The 13223-nt window shown below is 48.1% G+C and overlaps 3 protein-coding genes across 3 annotated transcripts; 1 reads left to right on the plus strand and 2 right to left on the minus strand.

Annotated features, from left to right (window-relative positions):
- Positions 1-485: 485 nt before the first annotated feature.
- LOC138098450 (scale keratin-like) lies at positions 486-815 on the plus strand. Its single transcript, XM_068995017.1, has one exon. The coding sequence runs from the start codon at positions 486-488 to the stop codon at positions 813-815; it is 330 nt and encodes a 109-aa protein (XP_068851118.1).
- A 2833-nt stretch (positions 816-3648) lies between these two features.
- LOC138098439 (scale keratin-like) lies at positions 3649-4026 on the minus strand. The gene has a single exon (XM_068995006.1). It carries the CDS (start codon positions 4024-4026, stop codon positions 3649-3651), a length of 378 nt encoding a protein of 125 aa, XP_068851107.1.
- Positions 4027-9003: 4977 nt separating this feature from the next.
- Positions 9004-9492, minus strand: LOC138098437 (scale keratin-like). Its single transcript, XM_068995004.1, has one exon. The coding sequence runs from the start codon at positions 9490-9492 to the stop codon at positions 9004-9006; it is 489 nt and encodes a 162-aa protein (XP_068851105.1).
- Positions 9493-13223: the final 3731 nt, after the last annotated feature.

The raw sequence follows: 13223 nt of genomic DNA on the forward strand, positions 1-13223 counted from the left end.
TGGGGGGGGGCTCAGCCTGGAGAAAAGGGGGATTCAGGGGGAATTTTGGGCTTTTCCTGACTTCCCTCTTGGAGCTGTCCTGATTCCAGGAGGTGCAGAACCAGCACAGGGTGTCAGTAAATAAAACAGGGATTTCTGTTCTTCCCTCCAGTTTTTTATAAAATAAACCCAGAGTCCCATTAAGTCAGATTCCAAAAGGAATGGGGGGAAGGACAAACGGGAACAACAGAAATAACGTGAGGCCAAATACAGAATTATTTTACTGTTAATTATGGGGTTTTTTTGTGTCAGCTTGACTCCATAATTAGGAGTCAGGAGAAATGGGAGACAAGGACATGAGAAATGGAAAACCCCAAATTTTGAGCCTCTTTGTGACCTTTTTGCTGTCTGTTCTTTCTCTTCCTAGCCCGATCTCCATCCAGCTGGTCTCTGACCTTCCTGCTGCCTCCGGCTCGAATATTCCAGAGCTATCCCCATTCCCGAAGATGTTTTCCTACAGACAGAGCTCCAGCTCCCGCTGCCTGGCTCCCTGCGGGATCTCCTGCCCCCAGCCCGTGGCCAGCACCTGGAACCAGCCCTGTGTCACCTCCTGCGGGGACTCCAGGGCTGTCATCTACCCCCCACCCGTGGTCATGACCTTCCCAGGCCCCATCCTCAGCTCCTGCCCCCAGGAGAGCGTTGTGGGATCCTCTGCACCCTCCGGCTCCGGGGGCTTCCTGGGATCCAGGGGCTCCTACGGATCCTACAGCTACGGGAGGTCCTACTCTTCCTATGGATCCTCTGGATACGGGTTTGGGAGCTGCAGACCCTGTTAAATACCCGAGGAACGAGGAGGAAGGAGCAAACAGCCACCACGGAGGAAGAGGAGCGTCCACAAATCCCAGCAATTTCCTGGAGCATCCTCAGTCCCACACTTTTATGTAAATTCCTTTCATTTTTCTGACTCTTTTTTCCAGTGGCTCCTGCTAATAACAACCTCAGAATCATCCTATCTGTGATTCCTGGCCGGCAGAAAGTGGGATGAGGTTGTGTCACCTTCCTACGCAGTGAAAATCCAGGAGTCACCCCTGTGGAATGCATGGCCCTGGAGCAATTCTTTCCTTGCCCCGGCAAGATTTCCCCCGGTGTTTTCCATCCCCGCTGTGATATTTTGCTTCTTCCTTTCTCATTAAACCATTGTGCATCAAACCCCAGAGTTTTCCTGTGGTTTTTATCCCTAATTTTGGGGGTTTCCCCCCATTCTGGATGAGCATAGCAGTGTTTGCTGCCTTTCCACACCTGGAAGGTGCCCAGGTCCCTTGGGCAGGAGGAAGTTCGGTGACACAAAGTCATTCCATGAGGGATAAAGACGTTTTGCAACCCTTCCATTTGGATCTTGCCTCAGGACAGGCGTGGTTGTTCCCTGTTCCCAAAGAAAGTTAAACACGGGTGACTCGGATTTTGGTGTCTCAATCCCTGCCCCAGGCTGCAATTTAATTCCATCCCCACACGGCCATTTTATGTTTGTTTTTTCATTGTTTAAAAATAGCCTGGAATGATCTGTGGGGAAAAAACTTCCCTTGGAAAACTTCCCTTGGAAATTCCCACAGGAATTTTTAACCGAAAGGCAAAACTTTTGCTGGAATTCTGTGAGTTCCTTGAACTTTCCCATTTATCTGCCTGAATGAAATGAAATGAAATGAAATGAAATGAAATGAAATGAAATGAAATGAAATGAGAGTTGTTAAGTGCTCCCTGCAGAGCAACCCACTCTTCCCTGGGAGGGTGGGGATGCCCTGGCACAGCTTTTCTGGGAAATTTCTGGCTGCCCCATCCCTGGAAGTGTCCAAGGCCAGGCTGGAGCGACCTGGGATAGTGGAAGGAGTCGCTGCCCATAAATGAAAGATCTTTAAGGTCTCTTCCAACCCAAACCATTTTCTGGTTCTATGGAACCCCAAAGGACAATTCTTTACCCTTTAATTCCTTAATTCTCCCTGGGCTTGGACGAAAAAGAAAGAAAGACAGGAAAAAGATCAGGAAGTGGCTCAAAGTTTGGGGGTTTTCCTTCTCCTTTTTTCCATCTTCTGCTGCCCTTCTCTCCTCTAGAGCAGCCTCTGTTCCTTTGACTCCTGATTACGGAGCCGATTTGATACAAAAATCACCATTTTCTGGCCACTTCAACAGGGGAATGTGTCTGACTGTGACATTTCCTGCAGTTCTTGGGCAGAATTTGAAGAAGAACGGGACAGAAAAATTCCATTGGGAGTTTGCACCTTCAGCTGAGACTCCTGATCCGTCTGCCAGCCACACAGGGAATTCCCAGGAGCGGGAAGAAACTCTCAGGAGGAGTAAAACTCTCCTCCTGAACCCCAGAGGTCACTGCACTCTTGTCTTACCCTGTATTCAGGTCCCAGCACGAGGGCAGTGCTGTTAATTGAGATGCAAACAGCAGCTGACTCATTAAAGGCATTGCAAAACCCAGCTCGGGGCAGATCCTGGTGCCAATTAATCCACTCGTGTTTGATTTCAATACTTTATTTAATGGGTTTTGGGTGCTCCAGGCTGGCAAATTCCCTGCAGGCACAAAGGCCCAGGGATGGATTCCACCTTTCTTCCAGGGCCAGATTCTGGTGGGATTGGCAAAGGGAGGATTTGTTTTTTCTCGGTTTTGCGATTGGAGGAGCTGCGCTTTGATTTTTCAGGTGTTTTGAATGAAATTCTCCATCAGACATTCCAAAGAAAAGTTTCTTTTTTATCTCATTCCCTCTTTTTTTACTTAAACCCCAAATAATTTAATAGGAATGTCTGGAATCTTTAATTTTTGCAGTGTTCAAGGGGCTTTGAGCGATCTGATCTAGTGAGAGAACAGCCCGTGGCAGAGGGGTGGGACTGGATGACCTTTGGATGTCCTTCCCAATCCAAACCATTCCTTAATTCCGGAATTCCTTGTTAAATAAAATAACAGAATAATTCTACCTGTTAAATTCCCTATGTCCCATCAATTTTGCCCATGCAGGAGGTCAAAAGTTGCACTCAATGGCCTTTTCCAACCTCAATGACTCCGGAATTCTGTTATTTTAATTTTTTTTTTTTTTTAAACCTTCAAAGAATGGAAAACTGCTACCGAGGGGTTTCGTTACGGAAACATTTGGGACACCTTGGAAAATCAGGCCGTGGTCCTCCTCAGGGAGCAGCCTGGACCTGCCTGTGGGGAGATCACCCAGGCCAGGCTGTGGGTGAAGGGAAAAAAGGGGGGAAAAAGGAAACCAGGAGGCTGCTGTGGGATGCAACAAAGTTTTAATGAGCGAGAAATGCCCCTTTCCAAAGCCAGAGATCACAGAACACGGAAAATCCATTCCCGGACAATTTCGGGCAAAGTCCAGCCAAAGTCCTGCTCCGAGACGTCCTCAGCCGGGTCCTCCAGCTGTTGTGCAGCTGGTGCTGAGGATATTGGTCATTGTGGGTGATATCCATAGGGAATGGGCTGTCCCACGCTGGTCCAATAAACCGGGAATGCCGGAACAGGCAGTGAGAGCAAACAACGAGGAGATGCCGAACAAGAAGTAGGAGAAAGATGGGGAATGCAAAGGGGCTGCGGGAACTCCGACCCCTCACCCTCGTGGCCGTGGATTTGGGCGTTCCTGGGATTCCCTGGAGGCTCCTGTGCCCTTAGCAGGGCCCACAGGAGCCGCGGAAGAGGCGGCTGAAGCGGCGGGATGAGGAAGGGCCGCAGGGGCTGCAGGAGCCGCTGCCCAGCGCCGAGATCCCATATCCAGAGCGAGCGCCGTATCCCAGGAAAGCCCCGGTGCCGTAGAGACCCCCATAGCCCAGGGAGCCACCAAAGGCCGGTGCTCCGGAGGAGCCCACCACGGCTTGCTGCGGGAAGGAGCTGAGGATGGGGCCGGGGAAGGTGACCACCACAGGGGGCGGCTGGATGAGGGCGGTGGAGTCCGGACACTGCCGGACACACGGCTCGTTGCAGCTGTTGGCCACGGGCTGGGGGCAGGCGATGCCGCTGGTGGTGGGGCACAGGTCGTAGCAGGACATTTTCTGGCAGGGGTGGAGGCGGTCCTGGAATACAAAGAAGGAGCTGCTGAAAACGGGGAAAGGGCAGGTGGAGCTTTGGGGGAGTTGGGGAATGGGGGAAAACATCCCCAGGTGAAAAATTGGGATGGGACAGAAGCACACTTGGTGTTGGGAGAGGTGGGATGGCCAAATTTCCCTAATTCAGTCATGAAATGAAATGCAGGAAAATTCAACGTTTTTAAGCTTGTGGCTTCCTACATTTTCACTCTGCTGTCGATCCAAGAATGGCCAAATACAAATTACAGGGAAATAAATCCTTCCTAAATAAAAGATGTCTCAAACCCTGGGTTTGGGTCCTAAAGCCTTGCAGTAAAACACTTGCCAGGATACGACAAGAATGAAAATTTAAAGAATAAAAAGAAGAGTAAAGGTAAAATAAAGTCCTGAAAATTAATGTAATAGTTGTGAACCGGAATAAAAAAAATCAAAAAGCGAAGGCATTCTGGAGCTGGGGAAGGAATGAAGAGGCATCAGACTTACCTGATGGAGAAGAGGAAAGCAGGAGAAGGATGGAAAAGCTCCATCGAGCTGCTGCTTTTATACAAATCCTGGGATGCCCCGGGGCTGAACCACGCCGAGCTCGGGAGTCTCCACCTCCAATGAGCCCAAATCACTCCCCAAAGTGACGAAACTCTTCTCGCTTGCAGTTTGCAAAACCACCCTAAATCTCTGCCCAGCACAATGGGCACATTCCAGTTCCCGGCTTCCTTTCATCTTGGAGCCTGATGGAGCAGCTTCCCGCCAGGATCATCCCACCCAGAGGGAATTAAACTCCCATTTATTGGGCACTTCCTTCATTACCTTCCCCTAATGATTTTAATCGGAGTCAGAACCTGCTGCCGTGGACAGGTTTGGGTTTAAGGGCTCCAGGTCTCGACTCTCGTCACTTCTGCTCCCACATTTTGCAATGGAATGCTTGGAGAGGTGGAAGGAATGCTCCTGACGCTTTTTGCACCTGCAGCCACAAACCTCAGGTCGTTGTGGGAATCGTGGATTTGCCCACCAGGATTGGGAAATTCCCGATTTTCCTTGATGCAGAAAACACAGTATTTCAGTACGTAAAACGGGGCTTAAATCAAAGCTTTTTTTCTGGAGGGATGTCAGTGTTTTTCACAGAATTCCAGAATCTTTGAGGTTGGAAAAGAGGAAAAAGGCTGGAAAAGAGGAAAAGGGTTGGAAAAGAGTTGGAAACCTCTCTCACAGAGAGCAATTCCTTCCCAATATCCAACTGAAATTCCCCTTCTGTCAGCCTGAACCCATTCCCTGTGTCCTGTCCCTGCAGCTCCTGAGGAAAAGTCCCTCTCCAGCTTCCCTGGAGCCCCTGCAGATCCTGGAAGGATCTCCACACAACCTTCTCCACAAAACACAAGAAAAAAGGTGGATTCGGGCAAATTCCTCAGTCCTTTTGGACTGAGATCAAACATTTCCCTTCACCACCTGGAATTACTCAGCCTTCCCCAGTCCTCAGTGGGGAGGGACAGGAATTTCTGCAGGACACTTCACCCTATCTCTGGTGTTTACCCGGCCCGAGTTGGGATCACACCCAAACCACCCCAATTTTGCTTTCATTGGCGGCGGAGACACAGAACCAGCTCAGCCGAAAGGCCCAGCTCGTAAACAGGGAATGTTTGATGAGGTGTCCCACCCTTATTCCCATATTCCCAAATTCTGGGTGACGAACAGAGCCAAACCCCTCATTTGCCATGGATGAGTTGTTAAATAAACACATTTCTACCAAAGTTACACTGAAATTGGGAGGTTCTTTCCCCCAAACTTTGAGATGTCCCCAGGGGATTACAGGAATAATTCCCCCCCCCTCAAAAGGTGTCCAAATATTTTTTGGGTGTGTTTTTAAGCACTTCCCAAACCCTCCTTAATGGTTTATCCACGAAATGGGGTGTGATTATTGCAATATAAATATGTGGTTGCGTTCTAACAGCCCAGTATTTTGAAATGTAATTAGAATTAGTTTTAAAATTAATATTAAAAATAAAATGTAAAAAAATAAATGATTTGTCCAAGTGAACTCTTCCTGTTGCCTTCACCAGCTCATGGTTTCTCACCTCAGAATTTCAGTGTTATCTTCTCGTATCATTTAAGTTTTCATTTATTTGGGTTTCTCCTTCAGTGCTGATGTTTTAATTCACATTTCATTTCTCTTTATAGCCCGAACATCTGGGAGACAAAACATGGATCTGGATGGTTTAAAAAATTATTGATATTTCCTTTGAAAGGTGCAGGATGACTTTGTCCAAATTTGAATTCCAACTTCACTTAAAAGTTGCTGATTTCACACGGAAGACACTGAGGTTTTAATCAATTTTTTTTAATCTACCACTGGTGAAGAAGAAGGAAAAAAATCTTGCACCTTCAAGCAGATGAAAACGATGATTAACACCTGAGCCAGCATCATTATGCCAGCTAATGAGAGGTGAATAAATGAAGCAGCAGAATCCGTGCTGTCATTCCAAATGCATTTCATGGAACGTTACCAGGCGTGAATCTTGGCCAATTAAGTGCTGAGATGAAAGAAATCTTTGGGTTGTAATTTGCATTTCGTGCAGCGTCAGAATTTGAATCAACTCATAAACAGAAATATTGAGCAAAACTCTTTCGTCACCGTGAGGTGACCCAGGTGTGATAAACGCGTTAATGGGAGCCTCGGGCTCCTCAGGCAGCTTAAAGGATGCATCAAAAGCCCCTCCTCGAAACTGCCTGGAGTTTCACAGAATCCCAGAATTATTTAAGTTGGAAAAGAGCTCCAAGGTCATCGAGTCCAAGCTGTGCCTGGTCCCCACCTGGACACCCAGACCAGTGTCCAGGGATCCCTCGGACATCTCCAGGGATGGCCATTCCAACCCTCCCTGGGCAGCCCTTCCCAAGGCCTGGCCGCCCTTTCCAGGAGGGATTTTCCCAAATATCCACCCTGAGCCTCCCCTGGCACAGCTCGAGGCTGTTCCCTCTTGTGCTGGCCCCGTTCCCTGCAATCAAATCCCAAATCCCCCCTGGAAGAGCCCCAAATTCCCACTGAAGCCTCCTTTTCTCCAGGCTGAATTCCCCCAGCTCCCTCAGGATGCTCCAGACCCTTCCTCTGCTGCTCCAGCTCCGTTCCCATCCCTGGACATTCTCCAGCCCCTCAATGTCCCCCTTGCCATGAGGGGCCCAGAACTGGACACCGGATTTTCCCATTTCCGTGACATTTCCAAGCTTTTCCCCTTGTCCCACAGAAGGCTTTGCTGGGTGACAGCCATACTCAGTCACGTTTCCTGATGACCAATTCAAGGATTGCCCTGACCCGAGGGTGGTGGCTCAGCCACCATCCCGTGTCATCACCCAGATCCTTTGTCCCTTCCCTCCGGAAGCACATTGGGATCTCCGTTAGAGCCTGGCTTAAACCCTGCTTAAGGGCTCCTTTTGTAATCTGATCTTTTCTTACTGATCTCTTTACCACCACAAATTTTCTAGCAGATTTTTCAGGTCCTGGCAGGAGGTAGACAATTTTCTGACTGATTTTTCAGGTCCTGGCAGGAGGTAGAACATCCCCTCTGGCTGTTACTTGGATACCACTGGGAAAGCTCTGGGTTTTGCTGGGAGTCATTCCGTTTTCCAGAGACAATGAAAGAAAACCAAATAAAAACCTGATTTTTCACTGCTTTTTTAGGTAATCAAAACACTAAGAAATTTGCTGTTCCGTTACAGAGAGGGGAGCTGGGCACTGCAGCAGCTTTTGCCTTTTTTAATTCACGTTTTTCCTTCAGTTTCTGGTCAGAAGTTCTCTAAACATGGTGATGTTAAACAATTCCTTTTGCTGTAGGAAAATACGTACCCTGAGATCTTTTGGCCGCTGAACTAGATAAGGAAAACTCCTTGTGAGATAAGGATCAGCCTGAATCAGGAGGTGGTTTTGTGCTTTGCTGATAACATAAAAAGATAATGACGTATATGGTGCAGTGCTTTTCTTGGGTTTTAGGCTACTTATAAAATATGGCCCCAACTTCTATTTCTATTTAATATATAAATAACAAACAGAACCAAAGATGTCCCAGATGTAGGGGGTGCGAAGTGAAAGGCTGAAGGAATTGGGATTTTTCAGCCTGGAGAAGGTCCTGGGGTGGCCTAAATGTGGCCTTCCTGGACCTGAGGGGGCCACAAGGAACATGGGGAGAGACTTTTTCCAAGTCTGGAGCAACAGGAGAAGGGGGAAGGGATTAAAACTGAAAGAAGGGAGGTTTAGATGGAATATTGAGATGAAATTCCTCCCTTTGAGGGTGGAGACGCCCTGGCATGGGTGATTCCACGGCTGCCCCATCCCTGGAATTGCCCAAGGCCAGGTTGGAGCAACCTGGGATGGTGGAAGGTGTCCCTGCCCTGCCCATGGTCTTGATGATCTTCAAGGTTCTTCCAACCCAATTCTATGATTCCATGACCACTCATGAGGTCCTTGCTGAGGATTTAAAGAAGTTCCTTCTGCACACCGAGCTCAACATGTAGAGGAAACTCCTGCTCATCTTTTGCCACCACGATGTGACCACATTGTAATTGAGTGGTAAAACAGCCCCATGGAAGGCTCTCCATGGAGACTTTCCCCCTCTGGGCAGGGTTTGCTCAATGTTTTGCAGCTTCATGCAGAGCAGGGAGCTTCACCCAGCGAGGCTGGCAAACGTGGGGTGGGTGAGAACACAAAAGCCCGACACAAGGATTTCCAGTGATGCAACAGAGTTTTAATGAGAATGAAAAGAACACAAACAACATTGTAACATCAAGATTGTAAATGGAAGACGGCAGAGCTTGAAAGACACTTCAGTCTGTCAAAGGGGTGATAAAGTAGGAGATAAAAAGGAATTAAACCCATGGAGGTATCCGGGAAGAATTTAAAGGCAAGAAGAATCTGTGTTTTGCTTTGCACTTCTACATCACCCAGAGGGTTTTCCGCAGGGTTTAGCAGGACCCCCAGTAGCCACGGCTGTAGCGGCCGTACCAGGAGGAGTAGGGGCTGCAATAGCCAGAGCCATAGGCTCTGCCAGAGCCATACAGGCCCCGGTAACCCCCACAGCCCCACAGACCCCCATAGCCCAGGGAGGAACCCCCATAGCCCCACAGACCCCCATAGCCCAGAGATCCATAGCCCCCATATCCATAGAGACCACCATAACTCCCAGAGCCATAACCCCCATAGCCCCACAGGCCCCCGTAGCCCAGGGAGGACCCAGAGGCTCCAAGGACAGGTGCTCCAGCAGATCCCACCACGGAATCCTGCGGGAAGGAGCTGAGGATGGGGCCGGGGAAGGTGACCACCACGGCGGGAGGCTGGATGACGGTGGTGGAGTCGGGGCACTGGCGCACGCACGGCTCGTTCCCGCTGTCAGCGATGGGCTGGGGCCGGAGGACGCCGCAGGCAGAGGAGGGGTACAGGTCGTAGCAGGACATTTTGCAGGGATTGGAGGTCAACAGGCACTGAGGAGTGAACAAAAGAGAAATTCAATGGTTAAAAGGTTTGACATTTGGACATGTGGATGGAAATAATTGTTATCTCTCCGATCATTCCTTCTCGCCAGTGTTTTTGTAAATCACTTGCACTCTGAGCTGTCATCTCTCCTGGGGTCTCATTCCTAATTTCTTGTACTTCGTTTCCATCAAAAAGCACTCCTTCGTTCTACCCCACTGCCAAACCATGCAAAGATATCATCCAATTAAGCTTCTACCACTTCTTGATAGACAAATATAAAGAACTTTCATGATGTAACCCATAAAAAAGTTCCATGGACAGAACAAACCTTCTGCAAGGTTTTGGAAGCTGCTTTGGTAATTTTTCTAATTTCTACTCACCAGAAACAATGGTTTTATCATTTCAAACTCATGAATGTCCAACACCAAGTAAAAATAAAACCATGGCAAAATAATCCAAATATTAAGAATCTTAGAATCCTTATGGCTGATTCCAACCTTAATTAAAACCAGCAGAGAAGAGACTGGAATTTTAGAGAAGAGATCCCATAGAATGGTGCTTACCTTTCTCACCGAGGTGCTTGAAGCAAGGAAGGTGAAGTGAAGAGCCCTGGGCTGGGAGAGCTTTTATACCATTCCCAAGATCCCGGGGATCATCTAAGGTGCAATTTGGGGAGGTGCATAATTGGGGCAAACCCCAAATGAATGCGACACGTAGGTCCTCAAAGTTCTGCTGACTCTTTGTTTGTTTGCTGGTCCGAAGTCTCGTGAAATGTGATAAGTGCATTTCATCACAGAACCCTCTTTCATCTCCACGGGGGACAAGTCATCTTCATTCCTCTTATCATTCCATTCACAGCCCTGGCGTTACAGCAGGAATTATCCCAACGCTCTTCCAGAGCTTCTCCATCGTTAATGGCAAAACCCATCTGCTCACTTGGGGTCACCTGATGTGCAGAGCTTTTTTTTCCATTTCAAAAAATACCTGGAGATGAAATGATTTAGAGCAACTTTGGGGTCATAATTTTTATCTTTATCATCATCAGTCTCAGCTGCTTAATACGCGAACAATATGGAACCCGAAGGAAGGCATGGAAAGCATCCTGTGGTGCTTAAATGGTTTCTGCTACAGAATCTTGGAATTATTTGGGTTGGAAAAGCCCTCCAAGACCATCGAGTCCAAGCTGTGCCCAATCCTCACCTGGCCCACCGATGTCCAGGAATTCCTCGGACACCTCCAAGGGTAGCGGCTCCATACATCCCTGGGCAGCCCCTTCCAAGGTCTGACCACCCTTTCCAGGAGGAAATTCCTCCTCATGTCCAACCTGACCCTCCCCTGGTACAGCTCGAGGCCATTCCCTGTTTTCCTGTCCCTTGTTCCCTGGGAGCAGACCCTGTGGTTGTCCCATCCCTGGAAGTGTTTAGAATAAAATACAGCTCATGAAATTCCAGGTTTTATACAGAATTTTTTATTTCTAATTCTTTTTCATTGTGAAAAAACCCGAAAGTGCAAACACCCCCAGTATTTGGCCTTGAACTGATGATACCAAGGACACAAATATCTTGACTGAGGTGTTTGAATAATTGTGAGGCACCTAAATCCAGCTCCATGCCTTTAATCTACTGGATCATCTACAGGATTTGCATGGACTTGTTCCCTGGAAGCTTGAAAAGATTATTGTTCAAAACCCCCCACCCTGCAAAGGCTGAGAACCCCACCTCAGCATTTAGGGATAATTTCTGGTGTGGAGTCTGCATATTAAAATGGTCCATCCATAAACGAGGCAAGAAGGAGCCTTTGTGTCCCACATTACAAATTCCTGATCCCTTATCCCAGAAACTTCCAGCTCAGCCCTATTTGGGATTTATGACTTGTGTATCACAGGAGCCCATGAATTCCTAAGAATCCGAGGCAATCATTCAAAGCAATTCTGTCACATTTCGACTTTTGCACCAGAGGATCCATTTTTCCTAACATATCCCACGTTTCCTCAGGCCTGTTCAGTGTTCTCAGGTACCATCTTTGTCTGGACAACATCGCACCATCAACACCTGGGAAAAGTCTCTTCAGGACCTCCAATTCCTTTGTGGCTTTAGTTAACTTTGTGAATTCATTCCTTGTTTATCTCCAAAACCAAGACAACCCTCAGGAAGACAAAGGTTGCCCTCTGTCTCCTCCATGGAATTCTGTGGACTTGGCCAAAATTAAGGATTTCACTGTTCTTCCTGCTCAAGATAAAATTCCAGCGTCCACATAAGACATTGAAGCACATGTTGGAGGTCCCTTGAGTTGCTACTGCTCTTCTGGGCCTGCCAGCGGTCAAGAAGAGTTTGGACAATGCTCCCTGGCCCATGGTGGGATTCCTGGAGCTTTCCCATGCAGGCCAGGAGTCGGACTTTGATGATCCTTGTGGATCCCTTTAAACTGAGGACATTCCATGATTCTCTCATTCTGAATGGAATTGTCCCCATTTACAGCCCTTGTCAAATCCCACTGGCAACATCACCCCCTCCCAAGGGTGCTGTGACTTCCAGCTGCAGGTGGGGAAGCCAAACAAGGAGAAACCTCCCCCAGACTTCCTGTGTATGCCACTGACAGTCTTTAACTTCCATCCTGGCCAGTTGTACTGGGAATTACAGGCACTTAGACAAATATCCCGCTCATGACGTTGCACTTTGTCATTCCAATAAACCCATGAGCCCTCTCCAGGTGTTCAGTTAATACCGAGAGGAGCTGGCTTGGCAATTCCTGATGTGATTCCAAGGAAGTGACAGGAATAATGCTGGGTGTTACTTTCCTCCCAAGTTGTCACAAGATGAAAGAATTCTCTATGATCTCAAGTGATGTTTAGATCATTATTACAAACAAATTTGAAAGGCCTCATAAACCCCAATAATAAACCCAACAATTTCATCATCCTGATGGTTGCATGAGTTTGAAATTGGGGCGGGCAAGAGATGCTGATCTGGTACCTCCAGCTGATATAAAAGGTCCTCTGTCTCCTCTCTCCTCCAAACACTTCCCTTGACTTCTTGGAGACTTGGGTAAGTCTGAATCTTCTTGGTTGCTCTCTGTGTATTTTTCATTGTTGGTTTCAACTTGAGTTGATGTTCACCATCCTTTCTGTTGGGTGTATCTGCATGGACTTGGGAAAGATCAAGGATCTTTCTGTCTCTGGGGTGGCAGATACAACTTTTTGGTCTGTGGAGCCCTGTGGAGTTCTTGCTGTCAGGAACACCAGGCCTTGGAGCAACTGGACAATGCTCTGAGACAACTGAGGTGACTGAAGCACCTCCCCTCTGGAGACAGGCTGGGAGAGCTGGGAATGTTCAGCCTGGAGGAGAGATGGCTGTGTGGAGACCTCACAGCACCTTCCAGGATCTGCAGGGGTTCCAGGGAAGCTGGAGAGGGACTTTTCCTCAGGAAAAGTTCCCCTGTCCTGCAGGGACAGGACACAGGGAATGAGGTCAGAGTGACAGAGGGGAAATTTTGGTTGGATATTGGGAAGGAATTGTTCTCTGTGAGGCTGGAGAGGCCTTGGAACAGGTAATTCCATGGATTCCACATCCCTGGAAGTGTCCAGGTTGGACAGGGCTTGGAGTAATCTGGTGTAGTGGAAGGTGTCCCCACCCATGGTAGGGGGTGGGACTGGATGATCTTTAGGATCTCTTCCAACCCCAGGTAATTCCAAGGTTCTCTGGTTTAGTTCTAA

This window comes from Aphelocoma coerulescens, chromosome 25 (assembly GCF_041296385.1).
Source record: "Aphelocoma coerulescens isolate FSJ_1873_10779 chromosome 25, UR_Acoe_1.0, whole genome shotgun sequence".
NCBI classification, from domain to species: Eukaryota; Metazoa; Chordata; class Aves; order Passeriformes; family Corvidae; genus Aphelocoma; species Aphelocoma coerulescens.